Raw genomic sequence first — 22,239 nt, 5'->3', positions numbered from 1 at the left:
ATTATTTGAAGACATATGTTGGGCTTTTGCGTTTGAATTTTCAGCACTGTGTACGTCGAGAAATTAATTGAATTTGTATTTGGTGGAAGACACACACACACACACACACACACACACACACACACACACACACTGAGCTCAGTTCAAGTGTAGAAACCATCATAGATGCATTTTATTAAATACAATTCTGGTTGTGTTATTTCACATCATCGCTCAGAAAACACACACACACACACACACACACACACACACACACACACACACACACACACACACACACCACACACACACACACACACACACCACACACACACACACACACACACACACACACACACACACACACACACACACACACACACACACACACACACACACACACACACACACACACACACAGAGCTCAGTTCAAGTGTAGAAACCATCATTAAATGTATTCTTAAAAATACACTTTAGGTTGCAAAGATTTCACATCATTGCTCAGAATGAGGACACACACACACACACACACACACACACACACACACACACACACACACACACACACACACACACACACACACACACACACAACACACACACACACACACACACACACACACACACACACACACACACACACACACACACACACACACACACACACACACACACACACACACACACACACATTGATCCACAACGTGTGAAACTCAGAGTATTTCAAATGCAGAAAAAACACTATAACTATGAAATTAAATTAATATGTGTTTAGAATTTGTAAATTGTCAGGAGACACACTATTATTAATACTGTCTATAAAGGTGTTTACAAGCACAAGAGGCAGCTGCGCTTTCAGTGTGTATTGGCACTCTGTCAGTCTTTTGTCACGGTTAGCCACTGGGGGGACGACTTGTTCTAGAGGGGGGACAGAGTCTGAACTGGGTTGTGTGCAGTGCCTGGTTACCTCTGTGGGGGACCTGCCGCTTGGGAGTCCAGGACCAGAGAAGTCGGCTCCTCTCCCAGAGTCAGAGGAAGGAGGGGAGATGATCCTCAGGATAGAATCTGGAAATGGACAGATATTCTTTAGGCCCTTTATGTTCTTCTCATCGGCATTATGTATCATCACTATTTCTGTACCGTCTACATACCAGACTGTGAGGACCCTGTTGCTGCTCCCACCAGCAGCCTCTCCCTCCAGAGCACATGGCTGGATGTTGATGAGTTTGTCTCAGGGCTGCTGGCAGTCTGCTGCCCACTGCCGTCAGAGACCCCCGACGCTTCATAGTCCTGCTGCAGATCCCAGCGCAGAGAGTGTGAAGGAGCCGGTCCACTGCTCTCAGGACCTGGGGACACATCAACAATCCAATCAACCGCTATCACTCTCCTTAGCTGGTTAGACGTTGTTGGCATGTGAGGAACCAGGTGTCACTTCCTGCTGTTGAGCTGACCTTTTGATTGGCTGGTGTTGGCCGACGTCTCCACTTCTTGAATAGCACTAAGCTCATGTTGTTCAGTCATCATCTCCATGACGCTCAGCCTGACACGGGTCACGGGGGGCTTTGCTGCTCGAGGAGGGGGGAGGAGTCCTGGGGGGGGGGCAGATGCTGGGGCAGCAGCGGCATCACTCTGAGCCATGAGAGGGTCTTCAAGGTGGGATAAAGTTCCCCCGTTAGTCTCCTCTATGGCTCTCAGCAGGGAGGCGAGTAACTTGAGACGGGTCTGCCCGATGCTCTCTGAATCCACACCCCCTCCGGCAGCCTCCGGGCGGGACCAGGCGCCAGGACCGTTGTTCTCCCAAAGACGCACACACCCATTGGGCTTAAGTCAAATACACTTCAGGTCAGTTCATTTCACCTCCTCACTCACAAACTAGCACTGTTGTCATTTCTATTTGTTTATAAACCAAATGATTTGTGATAGGCCCGCCACTTACTTGTTCTTCGCTTTGAATGAGAGCCTGCAACGTCTCCTTTTGCCGCCTCATCTGCTCCATCTCCTCCTCCTGCTGCCTCTGCTGCAGGGCCACCCCCTCCCTCTGCTCCAGCTCTCGTCTCTGGACGTCCAGCAGCCGTCTCTGGACGTCCTGCAGCTCTGGTCTCTGGACGTCCTGCAGCTCTCGTCTCTGGACGTCCTGCAGCTCTGGTCTCTGGACCTCCTGCAGCTCTCGTCTCTGGACCTCCTGCAGCTCTCGTCTCTGGACCTCCTGCAGCTCTCGTCTCTGGACGTCCTGCAGCCGTCTCTGGACGTCCTGCAGCTCTCGTCTCTGGACCTCCTGCAGCTCTCGTCTCTGGACGTCCTGCAGCTCTGGTCTCTGGACCTCCTGCAGCTCTCGTCTCTGGACCTCCTGCAGCTCTCGTCTCTGGACCTCCTGCAGCTCTCGTCTCTGGACGTCCTGCAGCCGTCTCTGGACGTCCTGCAGCTCTCGTCTCTGGACCTCCTGCAGCTCTCGTCTCTGGACCTCCTGCAGCTCTCGTCTCTGGACGTCCTGCAGCTCTGGTCTCTGGACCTCCTGCAGCTCTCGTCTCTGGGCCTCCTGCAGCTCTCGTCTCTGGACCTCCTGCAGCTCTCGTCTCTGGACGTCCTGCAGCTCTCGTCTCTGGACCTCCTGCAGCTCTCGTCTCTGGGCCTCCAGCAGCCGTCTCTGGACGTCCTGCAGCTCTGGTCTCTGGACCTCCTGCAGCTCTCGTCTCTGGACCTCCTGCAGCTCTCGTCTCTGGACGTCCTGCAGCTCTCGTCTCTGGACCTCCAGCAGCCGTCTCTGGACGTCCTGCAGCTCTGGTCTCTGGACCTCCTGCAGCTCTGGTCTCTGGACCTCCTGCAGCTCTCGTCTCTGCCTCTCCATCCTGTCGTCCTCTGTGGAGCTCAGGGACCCGGTCCGTAGGGAACGATGTGGCAGGGTCACAGGCCTAACAGCTTCTGGAACCGGAGCCAGAGGGGCACCAGAGGTGATGATGGAGCTGCTGCCTTGGATTGGATCAGAGGTTGGCTGCAGTGTGGTGCTGGCTGAGTGACGTGTTGCTCTCACCCTCTCTGTGAGATGCCCTGTGACTCTCTCCATGATGTTGTCTGTCAGCCAGGCAGTGAACTTCTGGTTCCTGGGATTGCTCGAAATATATTCAACTTCACCTGGCACCAACTTGGAGGAGGAGCTTATATTTGAGCTAGGAGGTTGTGAATGTGAAGCTAACATGTCCGACTCTCTTGTGGGAACTTGGGAAGGTGTGTGTGCTTTGGCGTGGACGTATGCCTGCGAGGCCGGAGGTGTAGGGAGCTGCAGAGGAGCTGGAGGGTGCACGGACTGAACACCGTGCAGAGGGGGGGCAAAGAGGCCTGGAGGCCCTGCAGCGGGCAGTAAAGATGTGGGGGTCATGTTGTAGCGAATCCGTAGAGCTCGCTGGTATTCCTCGAGGCGCTGACGGGCCACTTCCACTGACCTCTGGTGAAGGCTGAAATAAAGACCGTCAGCTTTATTTATAGAGCCCAATCTTGGTGCATCAAGGAGCCTTAAAATTAGAGCATACCATACCCTCCAAACTAAATAACATCCTCTAAAACTTTATAAATATAGGTAAAAGTAGCACTCAAAAGGTTTATTTCTTTGTCAGCTGGTGAGATTTACTTTTAAACATAATCGCAAGGAAAAGCGGTAAAAGTGACCGTGATATGAATAAATGTAGTTTACAGTCAGGATTTAAAAACACACGTGTTTTGCTGCAGCAGTCGCTGTTGGTACTCTCTGACCCTTCTGGCGTGCCCATCTTCACCTGCAGGGGGCACCAGCTGTCAAAGAGTGGTGAAGAAGCCATCACTGAAGTTATTTTCTGACCGCACTTCACATAAGATATCGTAGAGGATAAACAGATCTGACAGGAATATCAGTAGTTCAGAGAAAACATTAGAGCAGGTTGACCAGGGATAGCTTTAATGCTCAAAGGCCTACCCCAGAGGGGACAGAGGGGGCTTCCCGCTCGTGGACGGGCACGTCTGGTTGGTTGATCGGAGCCTCCTGGGTCACAGCAGCCTTCAGCTCTTCTCTCTCCTGCTGAGCCTCAAGCAGCATCTGCTCCAATGTGGCTTTCTGCTCCTCAAGCCCCTGGAGCAGAACCACCTGCTGCTGCTTCTCGCTCTCGAGCTCCGCATCCTGAACAGAAAACAAGTTTACAAACAGCAATCAGGTTACATGTAGGGTCGATCACAAACCAACATGTCAACTGAGCCCCTAGTTACTGACTGAATACGGAATGTGAAGGAGAGGCTAAAGAACCAGATGTGGCACTTGACAGGCAAGGTGAGATGTGTACGTGCTGCACCGGGGCGAGCAGGTACCTCCTTGTATGAGATGGAGAATTAAGAAGATCATCCTTCTCCACAGGAACTCCCAGGCAGCCCAGACTGAGGCTCCCGTGTGTGTCCTATTTATGTGCAACTTTATTTGGATTACTTTGTTGTTTTTCTTCAGTGTACCAGCTTACACACAGGTAACCAAGCCCTGGTCTGAAGTTATTGAAAAAGACAACGTGTTCAAAGCAGAACCAAAAGTCATGCCCGAGGCATGGTGCCTGCCACACTGCTGCTTTGGGAGCGGGGCTGATTGGGTACCAAGGAACCTGGAGATCAGGACGATGCATCCAGCCTCTGGAGATACAGAAGGACCTTTGACACAAAGAAACCTCTCACTTATCAACCTACTGCTTCTTCTAATGAGCTTCTTTGTTGTCATTCCAAGTGATGAAACAAACCGACAGACAGCGACAGACTAAAGCACAGAGTCACCATTTTAGTATGCTTAAAAGCAAACTGCTCGTTTCCATTGACTCTGAGCTTCCAGTGTTTGCAATGATACGCTTCACATTGGGATTTGGAGCACAAGCATTTAAAGCCGTCAGCTGATCTGCTCCTGTGTACGTATAGAGTGTGGGAAAAGAGTTCCCGCTCAGTATCAATGGGATAGACACATACTCTTTTCTTTCGTTCTTCTTCAAACTGTTTTATTCTGTTGGCAAGTACACCTGGAGGTTGAGCTCCTGCTGCAGCCGGCGGCTCCGCGGTCTTCAACTCTGGTTGAGTAGAATAGAGGAGAACATGAGATGAACTATTATTATGTTACTAAGTTTATCCTTATATGGCAGTTGAAGAGAAGAAAAACAAAATGACCAAGATTAGAGTTGTACATAGATAATTGAAATGTTGAAGAATAAATAAACGGTATTAAAATGGCTTCACTTTGTAAGGTCGGGTACGAGTGTTGTAGTTCCTGATGCACAAAGGTATGTCATAGCTTTTGATAATATGTATGTAGTATGTAGTATTTTCTTGTTGCAAAGTATATTTGCATTAGGTATTCCGACTACAAGCATAATATGATATTTGGTGTAAAAACAGAAGAATAATATAAAAACAGGGTGAAAAAACAATCTCAATATTCTCAAATATCAAACCTCTATCACAATGATCGGGTTATAGTGTGAAGAAGAGTGTGAGCTACCGGGTGGGGAGGGGGCCGGCTCCAGGCTGGGTGTCCCCTCGCTGCTCAGAGAGCCTGTGTCGATGGTGGTGTCCCGCTCTGGGACGGGGGTCGGTGGTTCGGCTGCAGGAACATGAGAGTTCTGCTCAGTCCAATGGTTCCTCTGGTTCCTGATACGATCCAACAGCTTCCTTAACGCCTGTCTAGGAGCGGGCTTGGAGGGCTCCACTGCGACCAGAAAACACGAGTGAAGTTTCGGCTTGGTAAAGACGAGTATCAAGGACATCAGGATGTGTGTATTGATTGTGTGTATATCCCAAACACTCTTTTTACAGACCTTGCTGAAACCACCTGTGACTTTAGGTTGTGTCTGCTGCCTCTCTTTACCTTGAGCGGATGCTTCCTGCTCGGGGTCGTCTCGTGTGGTTCCTGCTCCGTGTGGGGGCACTTCATCCTGCGTGACGTCCAGCTCCTGGTCCTGGCTCCCTGTGGACAGAGCCGGCAGAGGCTCTGGGACCAGCTGCACCACCAGGTCTCCTTTAACCCCTGCCATCAGACACAGTCAATCTTTAAGGGAGCTCCAATCACATGTTAATAGTTAAGCCACATGTTCTGGCTACTTACAAATGGGATTCAAGCAGAGCCACAAATGGTCCACAACCTTTAGAAATATGCAATTGACCTTTTATGTGTTCCTTTGTAGGCGTGTTTCATGTAACGGAAAGCCGTGTTGTTAACCAGTAGAAATGTTACATGGTTTCCTCTTTTTTATACATTGCCTTCTTTGTCGAACTTCTCAAGCTCTCATACGAGAGTGTGGGATTATTTGAGCAGTGGAAAGACTATCAGTAAAGCTTCCGGTGAGTTGTACTCACTCCTCTCTCCTGTGTACATGTCCTCAAAGGCAAACTCCATCTCCCTCTGGTAGTCCTCTGCCGTCTCCTGTCTCTGATAGAGGGGCTGGAAGATCTGAGCAGGCATCTGGAAGACCTGCTGCCTCCTCCTGAGCAGGTCTGTCTGCTGCATGTGCTCCAGTTCAACAAGCAAGCGCTCTCGATCCTAAGGGTTGTCACCAAAAACAGATTAGACATAAAAGGCCATGATCATTTGTGTTTCTATGATGTACATGATTCAGAATCAGAATGCCGTAGTAAGTCCTGCAGCGGGGACGTGTTACAAGCCAAAGTGATATATAGTCTTTACATAAGAGGTCAATCTGTCTACTATGGCTAATGCTGTTGTCCTGCTATCAGTCCACAGTGATGGCAAGTAGCTTCGGAGCATGTCACCGGTCAGATGCATGTGAGCAATGTTGGTGTGTATCTTCTAACAAGGTAAGATGTGAGTTCACCTGCTCCAGATGTTCCCTCCTCAGCGCCTGCTTCCCTCTGAGACGAGCCTTCTCCAACTGCTCCTCTCGCCTCCTCGTGTCCTCCTTCTTTAAATCCTGCAGCCTCCTCGCCTCCAGCTCAGCTCCCTCGTGGGCACTGGGCTGATGGCACAAGTACAGGTGAGACATCCCAACAGGAGGGCAGAACCAAAGCGGGGGTTATGTAAATACAATGATCAGAGATCTCACCTGCTCTGTGTCGGCCTCTCTGTGCACTGCGCTGTCGGGCATATGATAATGCGTGGCTGCGAAAGCACTCGCATCACATTTCTTCACTACATGTGGCTTCTTCAAATCAATGCTCTGCTTGAACAAAAAGACAATGTTACCATGACTACACTAAAAACCAGTGAAACTTGAAAGGTATGACTTTTATTTTGTAAACGTTGCAAGGCCGATCACTTCTGTAAATGATAAAGGTCAGCTGGCTTATCAGGCCAACAGGAACACAGTGTAACTCATGAGTGGTGGGGGAATCACCTGAATTGGGTGTGGGGGGGGCTTCGGGAGACTGGCCACTTTTGCTGATCTTTCCTTTTCTGTCTGTAGTGCCTTCTTCCTGGCCACGGTGGATCTACAGACAAACATACGCATCGACTTGTTGTTCAGTTCAGTTTCATCAAATGCATGATAATGTTTCCGAGCGATTGTCTCTGCTGCTCACCGGCTTTGCCCCTCGTGGTCTTTAAGCCTCTGCGTTTTGAGCTCCTTCATGGCTTCCCGGTAACGCTCCTCTGCTTTGACGCTATTTTCCTCCTCCCTCTGAGCTATGGCTTCCAAGTCGGGTTCCTTCAAATGAATTGACCACAGAAATATTAAATGATTTGGAAAATGTATTCATCTTTACGTGATGGTCTTGTTCACATTTTGGTTTCAGCTGTTCCTCGTCTTGGAGTTAATCTCAGGTTCAGAGTCAACACACTAAGCAGAGGTCAGGGACGGCTTCAAAGGGTTATTGTGTTCAAGTCAGAACAGAAAGTCTAGCTAGTGAAGACAGCCGGGTAAAGCTTCCTGTAATCTTACATTTTCTTTTGCACTCCTGTGTCCCTGGCCGAGCAGCTGGAGGCTCTGCTGGTAGAGTGTCTGCAGGGTGTGAAGCTTGTCCCCCTGCTGCCGCTCCCAGTCCGCCCTCAGGTCCTTCTCCAGCTGCTCCAGCTCACGCTGCCGCCTGCGCTCCACCTCTCTGCAGATCTGTAGCGAGATGTACCGCTGCTGCTCCCGCACCTGGAGGTCAATGCAAGATATAAATACATACCAACTCTGAGGTTAAAGAAACATTTCATTTATCACCTGTCCCTCAGATTTTTGAAGTTTGTAACTGACATTTAGGAGAGTGCAATACTAAAAAGGTGAATTTACTATGAAGCCATGGATGAAAGTCCATTATTGGGTTAATCTTCACACACATTTGGAGTTGGTTACCGTGGATTGCCATTGGACTGAAAATAAAAACTACAAACTATGCCAAAAAGTAACAAGTACAGTAGTGACTGTAACACTGAATATACCAGGTCAGACTTCCTTTATGGAATAGAATGTCCAGAGTCAGACTACTCGTTACTGCAGTCTTTTGTTAATTCAAAATGTAATCTAAATACAATCATTCGTTACTTTTTTGCCTGAAGTTTTAGTAGTTAATTACATGCTATAGGCACAACAAAAAGTTAATAACCTCCTGATTTACGATGCATATATGAATGAAAATATGCTCAAACTTTACTAGTTAAATTACATGTAATTCAATTAGTTACTCAACGACAATGCATATACACTTTCTTAAATGAATAATTATTTCTGTGCAAAGCAGTTAAAAGCTTAAGTTGATCTTTATCCACCTACGCTCTCAGTGTTTTCAGATGTCTTTGTGCATTGATCGGTGTCTGAGAATCCTTCCACATCACCGCCTTACCTGCTGAATCCGCAGCTTCCTCCTCCTCTCATGCTCCTCTCGTATTATCCGAGCCTCTTCGTTGGGGCTCAGTCTCAGTTTAGCCACTTTCCTCTTCATCTTCTTCAACATGTACTAAGAGACATTTCCCAGAAAGCTAAAAACAGTTAGCAACTCCGTTAGCCCTGGGAGTTGTTATGGCTAGTTAGCATGTTGTTGAAGGCATCAACTAACAGCATGATTTATTAGACAGGCGTTTAAGGACTGGTTGAAACATTTGAATTATTTATGAAAATACCCAAGAAGCTCCGACAGGAGACCAAATCCATGTCGTACGTTTTGTTTATCACCAGAAAGCCATGCCAACCTTAGAAAGGGAGTTATTGTCCTAAACAACGTCACATCCGGTAGTTTAAACTGTCCGCTTTACCCATAGGCCCTGGCTGCGGAACGCGGAATGGGGCGGGATCGGATGTGGGCGGGGCTGGACGTCCGATGGGCGGGGTGTATGGATATCCTAATGACACAAACAGCATCATCGGCTGGACAACTACAATAAATACAAATACAAATCTGCACTCGACTAAATATAATTAATCTGCACTCGACTAAATATAATTAATCTGCACTCGACTAAATATAATTTAAAAACTAAATATAAAAACTTCATACTAATTAAATGCATGAATGTATTTAAATATGTGCTATAAAAAGTCATATTTTCTATATTAGTGTATTTAAGTTCATTATTTAATATTTGTTTTAATTGATATATTAGTGTATTTAAGTATATTATTTAATATTTGTTTTAATTGATTATTCATTTAGTCAGTTCTGTGCATACTCATATCTAGTCCATATATTTCAAATGATACATTGCACTGCATTTCATAGAATGATAGAAAAAGCATTTATTATTTACAACATTTATCATATAACAGAACAATCATTAAGATAACAGAACCGACAAAGCAAATACAGTAAATATAAAAACCAAACAAAGTATACAAAAAAAATAAAATCTATACAACAGTGAAAGGTTTTGCTGATGCAAACATTCAACCGCGCTCTTCAAAACAGGCATGAACCTTAAGGTTTTCTTTGTCAATGCACTGCTCAAAAAACATTAAATAGTCCGACTCAAATTTGAACCTGAACATAAATGGGTCCATCCTGTCTTCCCAGCTGTCTTCGTCCCGCAGGTTGCTGGCTTCACCAAGGTTATGGAGAGCTGCTTCTCTGTCCAGTCAATCAATGTTTATTTATATAGCCCAATATCACAAATGTTACATTTGTCTCAGTGGTCTTCACAGTGTGTACAGAATATCAGTATGACAATACGACACCCTCTGTCCTTAGACCCTCACATCGTACAAGGAAAAACTTCCAAAGAAAACCCAGTTTAAAGGGAACATGGGAGAAACCTCAGGGAGAGCAGCAGAGGAGGGATCCCTCTCCCAGGACGGACAGACGTGCAATAGATGCCGTGTGTGAATTGAAAAGATAATACATTTGCAACATAGGTAGTCCAGATGTTTGGAAATGCATGTGTGTATAATAGGAAGATGAATCCACGAGGATATCCATCCAGGACTTATGATCCAGGACCACAGCCACGACTCAAGATCCAGCGCTCGCGATCCAGGACACAGGACCGCAGGATCATCCATGACTCCGGATCCCAGCGTATATAGACACCAAAAAGAAAGAAAGTTGGGGAAGCTGGGTTAATCGGAACATGAGAGGACACGGGTATAGACAGAGAGAAGGAAGAAGTAAGATGACCCCCGACAAACTAAGCCTATATCAGCAAAACTAGGGGCTGAATCTAATCAGCCCTAACTATAAGCTTTATCAAAAAGGAAGGTCTTAAGCGCACTCTTAAAAACGGATAGGGTGTCTGCCGCCCGAACACAAACTGGAAGCTGATTCCACAAATGTGGAGCTTGATAAGAAAAGGCTCTGGCTCCCATTGTACTTTTAGAGACTCTAGGAACAACCAACAACCCTGCATTCTTGGAACGCAATGCCCTAGTAGGACAGTAGGGTATCATGAGTTCTTTAAGGTAAGATGGCGCCTGCCCATTAAGGGCTTTGTAGGCGAGAAGAAGAATTGTAAATTCTATCCTGTGTTCTATAGGGAGCCAGTGTAAGGCAGCCAGAACAGGAGTAATGTGGTCCCTTTTCCTAACTCTGGTTAGTACACGAGCCGCAGCATTTTGAATCAGCTGAAGCGACTTGATTGACTTCTTGGTACTCCCTGATAATAAAGAGTTACAATAATCCAGCCTAGAAGTAACAAATGCATGGACTAGTTTCTCTGCATCGTTTTGAGGCAAGATATGCCTGATTTTTGCAATGTTACGTAGATGGAAGTAGGCGGTCCTTGAAATTGATTTTATGTGGGCGTTAAAGGATAAATCCTGATCAAATATAACACCAAGATTCCTTACAGTCTCACTGGAGGCCAAATTAATGCCATCCATAGTTAGTATATCTTTAGATAATTTGTTTCGTAGATTCTTCGGGCCAAGTACAATAACTTCAGTTTTGGTCGTGTTTAACATCAAAAAGTTTAAGGTCATCCACGTTTTTAAGTCCTTAAGGCAGTCTTGAATTTTATTTAGATGATTAATTTCATCAGGCTTGATTGATAAATATAGTTGAGTATCATCCGCATAACAATGAAAGTTTACAGAATGATTCCTTATAATATTGCCTAACGGAAGCATATATAATGTGAACAAAATAGGTCCGAGCACTGAGCCCTGTGGCACTCCATGGCTAACTTTGGTTTGCGTGGAAGATTCATCGTTAACACGTACAAACTGAGAGCGTTCAGATAGATAGGACCTAAACCAGCCTAAAGCAGTTCCCTGTATGCCAACTAAGTGCTCTAGTCTTTGCAATAGGATATCATGGTCGATAGTATCAAATGCAGCACTGAGATCGAGCAAAACAAGAATAGAGACAAGTCCCTTGTCTGAGGTCATTTGTGACTTTAACCAGAGCTGTCTCTGTGCTATGATGTGTTCTAAAGCCAGACTGAAAGTCTTCAAATAAATCATTGTTTTTTAAGTAATCACACAACTGTTTTGCGACCGCTTTCTCAAGAATTTTTGAGAGGAACGGAAGATTAGAAATAGGTCTATAGTTGGCTAAAACCTCTGGATCGAGGTTGTGCTTTTTAAGAAGCGGTTTTATCACTGCTACTTTGAATGATTGTGGAACATAGCCTGATAATAAAGACATATTCATAATATTTAATAAAGAAGTGCTAATTAATGGAAAAACTTCCTTCAACAGCTTAGTTGGAATTGGGTCTAACATGCACGTTGATGGTTTAGAAGAGAGAATCATTGAATGTAATTGTTCAAGGCTTTTGGCTGAAAAGCATTCTAGTTTCCTATCTAGTGTAATATTAGAACTTACGTTTCCGGGAGCTGTTGATAACACTATACTGGTCAAAGGCAAGAGGTCATTAATTTTGTTTCTAAGAGTAACAATTGGGGCCATGGAAAGAATTTGTGGCAGGATGACTTTATCTCCCATATTCTTTGCAGAGCACCACTGAGATGCCGCCATAGCACTACTTATAAAGGGGTGCTTCTCCTAGGAAGAAGAGAAATAGTTTATGCATTGCTACTACACTGTACATTTACTATTCTTAAGTGCTGCTGCTGATTTGCAACAAGATGCTTTGAATGTGTAATTATGACGCACACAAACTTGCACATGCAACACTATCTAAATCAGTGGTACAAAATATGTTCAGCCATTTTCTACCAGTCGCTGCAGAAGAACAGAAGGAAGTGCTGTGAATTTCATGTAAGGTATAACAGATAGCATATCACGTATTCCATCCTCCTCTTCAGAGCTGACAAGAATTTCTGCAGCCGTCTTTGCCAGTGGGTCCTTTTTCTGGAAGACACCAGATAAAAGGAATTACTACTGCATGGTAAAACAGTTGTACTTGCATCATGACACATTGCGCCCTTGAATAAGAGGTGGAAGCAACCAACTGCATGGCTGTGGAGCACATCCATGGAGATTTGAAGTAGTAAATGACGGTCTACATACCCATCCGAAGTCGCTGAAGAATGCCATTTCCTTTACAACTTTACTTCTTCTGGGTGGGTCATCAGGATTACTTACCCTGGGACTGTCTTCGCAGTCTTCCCTCTCCAGTCGTCTTTTGGTTGATCTTCTGCCTTCGAATCTATCAGTGACAACAAGTGATATGGGAATTGTTAACAAACATAACTGGTTTGTTTAATTTCATTTTTTTTTTTTTTTTTGCCCTCATAAGACATCAAAACAATACAATAAAAGATTCAAGATGACACATGCACACAATGTGTCACGGTAACAATACTTACGTCACGGGGAAGTTGTCAATGAGCAGCATGCACCACCATCTCCTGAAATGCTCCATGTCCAACTGTGCAAACAAAGATGCATATTAAAATGAAAAGGGAACAAGGACTGATCAAAAGTGTATCTCTGTGGCCAACCTCACTGACATCAAAAGCTGACTCCATCACAAAGTAGAGGGCATACTGTTCAAGAGTAAAAAAAACATTACACACTAATTGCAAAACTGTAAAGACAAGATTGCTAAATTCATCAGATGAGCCACCATGAGCACAAACAGCCCACAGCTGTTGGAGGCCCGTTGTCTTGGTATGCCCTTGTCAGGGACCAAGCAGTAAGACAACAGGACACAGGTGTGGTTTAAATAAACTAGGGTTTTTATTTACCCAAAAATCCACAAAACATCATATAAATAGCAAGGCCTATAAAAGAGGTCAACAGAAAATACCTCAAAGAAACATAACAGGTGTTAACTCAACAAACGGACCTCCTACAATGAAAAACCCAGGAACCTATATAGTGGCTTGGCCAAACCAAGTTGAACCCAAGGGATAATTAATAGTCACATCATACACAGGACACTGACAAAACCCAAATCCCCCCTTTGACATGGAAGCAGGTGGTTTGTCCCAATCTGTCCCAATTGGCTCCTTGCAGTATTTATGAGCCCTCAGTGCTCGGCCACGCCCTTTGCTGAACCAGGAAGTAACCTCCCCCAATGGACATGGTAACTCAAGAGACAAAGAAGGTAATTAATACAAACAAATACTTGTGTTTTAGCTGTGCTAAAATGTTTGAAGCAATGTCAGATTACAATCAAATAAAGAGTTTACCATCTAGAGCAAATGTGGTGTTAATTGGCATGTTTTATTGTAGCTGCACTAAAGCAAAACTACTGAAGATGAGGATGCAGTGTAGTTGGTTTACCCTGTGTGGCTGTGGCCATCACACACTCCCCCCCTTCAAGACTCTCGCTGAAACAGCGAGAGAGGTAGTCAGCTGTGACATTGTCCTTGCCTGGGATGTGCTGAATGTTAAAGCGGAATGGTTGCAGTGCCAGGTACCACCGGGTAATCCTTCCATTGGTATCCTTCATCCTTCCCATCCACTGAAGCGCTTTATGATCAGTCTCCAGGGTGAATTCTCTACCCAGGAGGTAATACCGGAGAGAGTCGAGGGCCCATTTGATAGCCAGTGCCTCCTTTTCCACGGTTGAATACCTGACCTCCCTGGGGAACAGTTTCCGGCTGATGTAGGCCACTGGATGGCGGTTGTCTGATGACCCCTGGAGCAGCACAGCGCCCAGACCCCTATCAGAAGCATCCGTCTGCAAGATAAAATGTTCATCAAAGTTTGGACTGTAAAGAACAGGTTTCTTCCTCAATGATCCCTGGATGTCGTGAAAAGCTGCCATGGACTCCTCTGTCCACTGTATCTGATTTGAAGACCGGGATCCAGTCTGGTCTGTGAGTAGAGCTGCCCTGGCAGAGAAGTGTGGTACAAAGCGGTGGTAGAAGCCTGCCATGCCCAGAAAAGATCGGAGCTGCTTCCTTGTCTGTGGCACAGGACATGACTCGATGGCCTGAATCTTGCTGACCCGTGGCCGTATCACCCCGCGTCCAATGATGTGGCCCAGGTACTCCGTCTCTGCAGCGGCAAAGACGCACTTCGATGGATTGATAGTCAGCCCCGCAGAGTAGAGGCGATCCAAGACAGTGTGCAGATGTTCCATGTGCTCCTCCCAGGTGGAGCTGTAAATGACAATGTCATCCAGATATGCTGCAGCAAAACCAGATAAATCACAAAGTACCTGATCCATAAGCCTCTGGAAGGTCGCTGGAGCACCATGCAGCCCAAATGGCATGACCGTGAACTGGAAAAGACCCAATGGTGTCCTAAAGGCTGTCAGCTCCCTAGACCGCTCAGTCAGTGGAACCTGCCAGTAACCCTTGGAAAGATCTAATGTGGTTAAGTATTTGGCTTTTCCAAGCCGTTCAAGCAGTTCATCGATTCTTGGTGTTGGATAAGAATCAAACAAAGAAATTGAGTTCAGGTACCTAAAATCAATACAAAACCTAAGACTGCCATCCTTCTTTGGCACAAGGACCACTGGGTTGCACCACTCGCTTTTCGAAATCTCAATGATCCCCAGGGACAGCATCAGATCGACCTCCTTTTTCAGTGACGCCAGCAGGCGTTCCGGAATCCTGTAACTCAGCCGTCTCACAGAAGCACCTTCTCTAACCACAATGTCATGCTCAACAATATCTGTTCTCCCAGGATTCTCCTGAAATAATTCTGACCTACAGATTGTTCTCACCTGAAGCTGTTTGTCTTCTGAGAGGTGGCTGAGGTCATGGCTCACCGTAGCCCCCCCTGGAGATAGGTATTGCTCCTCCACTTCCTCTTCCTCTTGCACATCCCTGATGAGCATCACTCTTGCTTCTTGTTCAGGTCGCGGCACCCACTCTTTCAAGAGATTTATATGTAGTACTCTACTGGAGCGTGGCTTCCCAGGGGTCGATACCTCATATGTTGTGGGCCCGAGTTGCTTCTTGATCTCAAATGGTCCCTGCCACTTTGCCAACAGCTTGCTGTTATCACTTGGGAGGAGAACTAGTACCTTTTGTCCTGGGTTGAAGGATCTTTGCCGAGCTGACCGATCATACCCGGACTTCTGCTGTTGCTGGGCCACTGCCATGTGAGATTGGGCAAGCCGACTCATTTTCTCCAATCGATCTCTCATCTGAACAACATAGGATACAATGTTAACAGAACCCTCCCTCGCCTTGTTTCCCTCCCAAATCTCCCTCAACAGTGAGAGAGGTCCTCGTACTTCATGTCCATACAAAAGTTCAAATGGAGAGAAACCAGTGGAGGCTTGGGGTACTTCCCTATAAGCAAAGAGGAGGTATGGCAGCCACTGGTCCCAGTCTGTGCCACTGTTGTTGACAAACTTCCGTAGCATCTGCTTCAGGGTTTGGTTGAAACGCTCCGTCAATCCATCAGTTTGGGGGTGATATGGTGTGGTCCTCAGGCTCCGAATACCCAGCAAGTGATACACCTGTTTCAGCAGAGTGGACATGAAGTTAGTTCCCTGATCAGTTAATATTTCCTGAGGGAAACCTACTCTTGAAAAGAACTGAACCAAACAGAAAGCAACTGATTTTGCTTTTATGGATTTTAATGGAAAAACTTCTGGGTACTTTGTGGCGTAATCTGTTATGACTAGCATGTACCGGTTTCCCCCCTTGCTCCTCTCAACAGGACCAACAATGTCCATCCCAAGGCGCTCAAATGGGGTGCCAATGATGGGTAAAGGCTGGAGGGGAGCTCTGGAGGGGGTTCTAGCAGATGTTATTTGGCACTGAGGACAACTTCTGCAGAATTGAGTGACCTCTCTTCGCAGGCCAGGCCAGTGAAAATAGCGTTGGATGCGAGCTATGGTTTTATGCTTACCCAGGTGGCCAGCCCAGGGGATAGAGTGCCCCAAAGAGAGAATGTTGTCTCTAACTGCTTGGGGAACCACTAGCTGCAACACCGACCCCTGCTGACGGTAGAGAATGCCATTTTGCAGAACATACTCGTCTTCGTTGAAGTCCAGCTCAGCCCCTGGCTCTTTTTCCTCCGCCGTCTGAAAAAGAGAAACTAGGGATAGATCAGCTTTCTGCATTTCCATGATATTGGCTGGCATTTGAAACTGTAAGGTTACATCTGGCTCAGTGCTGGATGGTGGGTTCACAACTGTGTGTTGGAACTTTTCCTGCCTCCTCTGTCTGCGAGTTTTCCGAGGTCTCCCAGATGCTGCGTCAAGCTCCTGATTGAAAAAAGGTAAAGCACTAAGAGTCTCAGAGTGCTCATTTGGTGATTTTGCCTGTGCTCTAGTAACTACAACATTACATTGTTGGCTTTGCTTCCCCTCCAACAAATCAAACAGCACTGGAAGATCTCGCCCCAGCACCGCTGGATAAGGTAAGTTGTCAGCAACCCCAATGTTCAAGAGGTAAGTTTGACCCTCTACTTTTATGTACATGTCAGCTGTTGAATAGCTTTTCTCATCTCCATGCACACAACAGATTGGGATCGTGTCTCTTGTGCTAATAATGTTGGGTGGTACAAACTTCCGGTGTACAAGAGTCTGACTACTCCCAGAATCCAGCAAGGCCTTGATAATCTGTCCATTAACTTCTATGAGTGTCATCTTAATAGACTGGTCATCCTTACGCACATGCTCAATATGAGGACGAGGCACAAAGCACATTTGTGTCATTTTGGCTGCATTTTGGGGGCACATAGGTTTTATATGGCCTTCTATTCCACAGAGATAACAAATTGGCTTTTTACCAAGAGGTTTAAATGGGCTGCTAGCTGACTGCTTTTCCCACATGGGAGGCTTACCCCCACCGGAGGGTGCCTCCTGATCGTACTGTCGAGCTGGTTTGTGTCGATCCTTTGAACTCCATGAGTTATAGCTCCATTGCTGTCCTTTATTACGGGCAGCAACAAAGACGTCAGCCAGTCCAGCAGCCTCCATCGCCGATCCTGGGTCACGCTCTCGGATCCAGACTTGAAGCTCGGGGGACAACATTCTCAAATATTGCTCTAGTATGATTATTTCACCAATTTCATGTATGGATTTACCTTTTGGTTGGATCCATTTCCCATAAAGTTCCTTGAGTCTTACATACAACTCCTTGGGGCTCTCGTCAGGGTTAAACTCCAAGGAACGAAATCTTTGCCTGTAGGTCTCAGGGTTGATGTCATACTTAGAAAGAATAGCAGATGTTACTTGGTCATAGTCAAGGGAATCATCAATGTCCATATGCACATAAGCACCTCTAGCTTTTGCCGCTCGAGCCTCCGTCTGCCCCATATGAGCCTGAAGCAGGGCCACCAGGTCCGACATGGATGGCTCCTTACCTTCACCCTCAGTGCTTTCTACCACTCCAGAGGCCCCATTGTCCTCCTCTTCACTACTGGCTTGCTTCTCCTGGACATTTGAAAGGCTTGTCGGTCCTCCCGGTTTCCTTGTAATTCTCCCTCCACGTCCCGGACGCTGCATCCTTTTTTTTTTTTTTTTTAAAAGAAAAAGTGGAAAAAAAACCACCCGTGTCCTCCACTGAATGATCCCACCACTGCCACCAATTGTCAGGGACCAAGCAGTAAGACAACAGGACACAGGTGTGGTTTAAATAAACTAGGGTTTTTATTTACCCAAAAATCCACAAAACATCATATAAATAGCAAGGCCTATAAAAGAGGTCAACAGAAAATACCTCAAAGAAACATAACAGGTGTTAACTCACCAAACGGACCTGCTACAATGAAAAACCCAGGAACCTATATAGTGGCTTGGCCAAACCAAGTTGAACCCAAGGGATAATTAATAGTCACATCATACACAGGACACTGACAAAACCCAAATCCCCCCTTTGACATGGAAGCAGGTGGTTTGTCCCAATCTGTCCCAATTGGCTCCTTGCAGTATTTATGAGCCCTCAGTGCTCGGCCACGCCCTTTGCTGAACCAGGAAGTAACCTCCCCCAATGGACATGGTAACTCAAGAGACAAAGAAGGTAATTAATACAAACAAATACTTGTGTTTTAGCTGTGCTAAAATGTTTGAAGCAATGTCAGATTACAATCAAATAAAGAGTTTACCATCTAGAGCAAATGTGGTGTTAATTGGCATGTTTTATTGTAGCTGCACTAAAGCAAAACTACTGAAGATGAGGATGCAGTGTAGTTGGTTTACCCTGTGTGGCTGTGGCCATCACAGCCCTATTTCATGAAGAAGGTGAGATTATATACATGATATACACATATACACACACAGTGTAGGAATCCAGGAATCAAACTCAATTAGTGTGCATCATAATTACTAACTTGAATGTCGTTTGCACAGAAGTCTCTCCAGGGTCCAGGTGACACAAGCAGAGCAACTTGTCTACTGGGGGGTAACACACAGCTGTTTAGACAAGGACATTCAAGGACATTGAAAACTGGAACATATAACTGGTTGAATATTGTCAAACTGGTGGAACCACCAACCTTTGAACACTGCAGAACTGCAGAACCACCAACAGTGGAATAATGCGAACAGGTTGGCCAAGAGCTTGATTTGAAGGAAACAAACAGAAAAGAAAGCTTATAAATGGGTGGGAACAGAACATTCCCCTATTAAATGTCTTATGCTCAGTTTCAGTCCAATCTTTTGTTCAATAACATGTCAATTTACGCTTGAGGTCATCTTTTAAATGTAAAAGTGAACACAGAGCCATAGACAAAAATAATACAAATATAAGAACAGAACCTTAAAACTAAACATAATTTATGTGCTTAAAAACCTCAATGTTTCCGTTTGGCTTTCATCACGGAAGCCAGTGCCATTTAGGGAATCTAAAAAAAAGATCTCCCTTTCTTGTGGCTTCATTATCTACAAAATAGTTACCACAGCAACTAGAACACACAATTACAATATGTGAGCAGAAATACTTATCTTAATTTTGAAATTACTGTAACAGTATAAGAAGATGTTATACTTTATTGATGAAATTAGTAATATTTTGTGTTACAGATAAGTAAATTCATATCACTGACACATATTGTCCAATGCCCTGGGCGCCACACAGGAACCAGAATCCACCGGAAATCGTCTGCTTTATCCTTGTGAGAGATGGTAAAATGAATGGTTTACATTCAGTGATTCTCATGATTCCAGCAAATATAATAATGATAATACGCAAAGTACCGGGAGATGCTGTTCAGGATTCTGCAACATAGGTATAAACCAAGTGTGAGCGACATAGCTGTTTGCCGAGAACACTTTGATGCCCTGTAAGACAGTTGTTATTTCAGTCCAGAAAAGATTATAAACAGAAGGGGATACATTTATATTGGAAAAGGTATGCAACTTCACTACCTGGTCATTAGCCAGCTTCTCTATGACCTTGAGGCAGCTGTTTAGGATCTGTAAAAGAAGAGGAAAATGGCAACATTTCCTACATTTGTACTGATAATATAACAACACTTTGTCTAGGCATTGTTTCCATACTTACCATCCCTTCAACATCCTGTGCTCGTCCCAAAGTCCAAAAGTCAGTGCGTGTAAGGATCTGGTTGTTTACATAGGCAAGGCGTTCATCTGGGCTTCCTCTGCTGTCCAATACCTGTGAAAGCTGACAGATAGACACATTTAGAAAATTATTTTTAAAATCTCCATGGTGTGTTCTAGATTCAAACAGTCTATTCACCATATTTTCCTGTGTTTGAGTCAGCTTCTGTCCCCAACAGGACTGGTGGGCCTTTCCTGTATGAAGAGTCAGTTGTGGGGTCGTCGTCTCTTTGCTTTGATGCCCTTCATTTGAGAAAAGAATACCAAGACTGTCATAGATAACCACATGCACTATGTGTATCCTCTATCAATTTCAAATATTTATTACCCAAGGTGATTCTTCCATTAACATCAAGGCTAAACGCAGTATTGCTTCCCACCATTTTCTTGAACTGTTCTTTCACTTTGTTATTTCGGTCCACATTGTAGAGGTGCAAGATATTCCTCTGTGTGTGCAGAGGGTGTGAGCATATTAAGGAAATAATTGTTTTTCCGCATCCCGGAGAATAACTGCTCAGCACACTGGCTGTTAATGTGCCCAGCAAGCTCTGGAACAAGTTCAATTCTCCGAAGGAGATCCCTGTCATCGTTGCTGTTGCATTGATGGAAGACATCAAGCACAGCATAATGATCAGACTATCCAGTGATTGGATGGCAGTCCTTGTCCTCTTCCTCTTTCCTGTGCTTAAGCCATGCCAAATCTACCCTAAGCTTCCTCTCTGCAGCCAGTTTGATGTTCTCTGGTGAGGGATGAAGTAACCTCCCCTCATGTGGATGGAAGGGAGGATCCAGTGGTTGTCGGCAGTTGGCATGACTGGCCAGCCCCCTTGCGTAGTCATACACTATAACATTTGGAAAATGTTTCCATGACAGAAGCATGTCGGTGAAGTCTCTGGGACTCTCAGCTATGAGATTAAACTTTACAGAATACACGACTCCACATGGGCACATTACTACAACCACCTAGAAAGAAAGAAAATCCTCAGTAAACTTGGTAAAATGGTAATCATGCAATTTGATTTAGACAAGCCAGTGTAACAGGACTGGGCAGATAAAGAGAAAAGTGGTAGTGAAGCAGTCACGACAGAGGCAGTGTTCAAATCCAAAAAAAAAGAGGCTTTTTTTGCTGTTAAACAAAAAAATACCTTTAACGATAGAAAGGCTAACGTAGCCGGGCCGCTAACCGACTTACCAGCTTACAAACTGTTTCCTCACGCTGGGAGTCTCCTGCTCCCTCCATGTGCCACACACAACTGAGCAACTCTAGGTGCTTTTGTCTCCCTTGAGGGAGTGATTAGCACCAGGTGTGAGGTCTCCACACCTGCTCCCAATACTGTTAATTGGCAGCGGGTGGAGCCAGCGGAATGTAGGTGTCTCTCACTACTCTGCCTCTCAGTCCCTTACACACACCCCCCTTCAGTTCTGGCCGAGGAGAGGTGACCATGGTCCAAAGGGCATCTCTACGGGACAGAGCATCTGCATTCCCATGCTTGGCTCCGGCTCTGTGGATGATAGAGAAGTTAAAGTCTTGTAGTGAGACAAACCACCTTCCTACTTTAGCGTTTGTGTCTTTTTTATTTGCCATCCAGATCAGTGGGGCATGATCAGTTACCAGAGTGAAGTGTCGTCCCAAGAGGTAATACCGGAGACGCTCAAGTGCCCAATTTATTGCTAGGCCTTCTTTCTCCACAGTAGCATACCCTTGTTCCCTTGTGTTCAGCTTCCGGCTGATGTACATGACTGGGTGTTCCTCACCGTGAACCTCCTGGGATAGTACTGCTCCTATGCCCACCTCTGACGCATCCGTCTGCACAATCATCCCCCGGCTGAAGTCTGGGGTCACCAACACCGACCGTGCGCAGAGAGCCCTCTTAAGTCCCGCAAAGGCATGTTCAGCCTCTACTGTCCACTTGACCATTAGCGGCTGTGAGTCTCTGTTCAGGTCTGTGAGGGGAGAGGCTATTGTGGAGAAGTTTGGGATGAAACGGCAGTAGTAGGACGTCAGACCCAAGAAGGTTTTCACCTGT

At 45.7% G+C, this 22,239-nt stretch overlaps 2 protein-coding genes across 3 annotated transcripts in view; one reads left to right on the top strand and one right to left on the bottom strand.

Annotated features, from left to right (window-relative positions):
* Positions 1-311: 311 nt before the first annotated feature.
* cep295 (centrosomal protein 295) lies at positions 312-9,104 on the bottom strand. The gene is made up of 16 exons (XM_071205227.1): positions 8,746-9,104; positions 7,860-8,060; positions 7,501-7,625; positions 7,317-7,410; positions 7,026-7,139; positions 6,798-6,938; positions 6,322-6,505; positions 5,834-5,992; positions 5,468-5,674; positions 4,942-5,039; positions 3,923-4,123; positions 3,686-3,762; positions 1,916-3,428; positions 1,431-1,800; positions 1,131-1,325; positions 312-1,044 (listed from the first exon to the last, which is right to left on the bottom strand). Exons 1-16 carry the CDS (start codon positions 8,854-8,856, stop codon positions 740-742), a joined length of 4,095 nt encoding a protein of 1,364 aa, XP_071061328.1. The 5' UTR covers positions 8,857-9,104; the 3' UTR covers positions 312-739.
* A 9,503-nt stretch (positions 9,105-18,607) lies between these two features.
* Positions 18,608-22,239, top strand: part of med17 (mediator complex subunit 17) — a 29,926-nt gene continuing 26,294 nt past the window's right edge. Inside the window, exon 1 of one of the 2 annotated variants that reach the window (XM_071205292.1) lies at positions 18,608-18,674. In XM_071205292.1, coding sequence (XP_071061393.1) covers positions 18,645-18,674 — 30 coding nt within the window. In that variant the 5' untranslated portion in view covers positions 18,608-18,644. The remainder of the gene's footprint in view (positions 18,675-22,239) is intronic. The other variant, XM_071205291.1, reaches the window with a different exon arrangement.

Source organism: Pseudochaenichthys georgianus, chromosome 13 (assembly GCF_902827115.2).
Source record: "Pseudochaenichthys georgianus chromosome 13, fPseGeo1.2, whole genome shotgun sequence".
NCBI lineage: Eukaryota > Metazoa > Chordata > Actinopteri > Perciformes > Channichthyidae > Pseudochaenichthys > Pseudochaenichthys georgianus.
The sequence above is the reverse complement of the archived record's forward strand: the minus strand, read 5'-3'. Positions and strand labels throughout refer to the sequence as shown.

Coding starts and splice junctions, on each gene's coding strand:
- cep295 (XM_071205227.1), bottom strand. CDS start 8,856: ATGTTGAAGAAGATGAAGAGGAAAGTGGCTAAACTGAGACTGAGCCCC. Junction 5,675..5,833: donor GCAGGAAGCATCCGCTCAAG/GTAAAGAGAGGC, acceptor TTCTGGTCGCAG/TGGAGCCCTCCAAGCCCGCT. Junction 4,124..4,941: donor AAGAAGAACGAAAGAAAAGA/GTATGTGTCTAT, acceptor TTTTCTGTTCAG/GATGCGGAGCTCGAGAGCGA.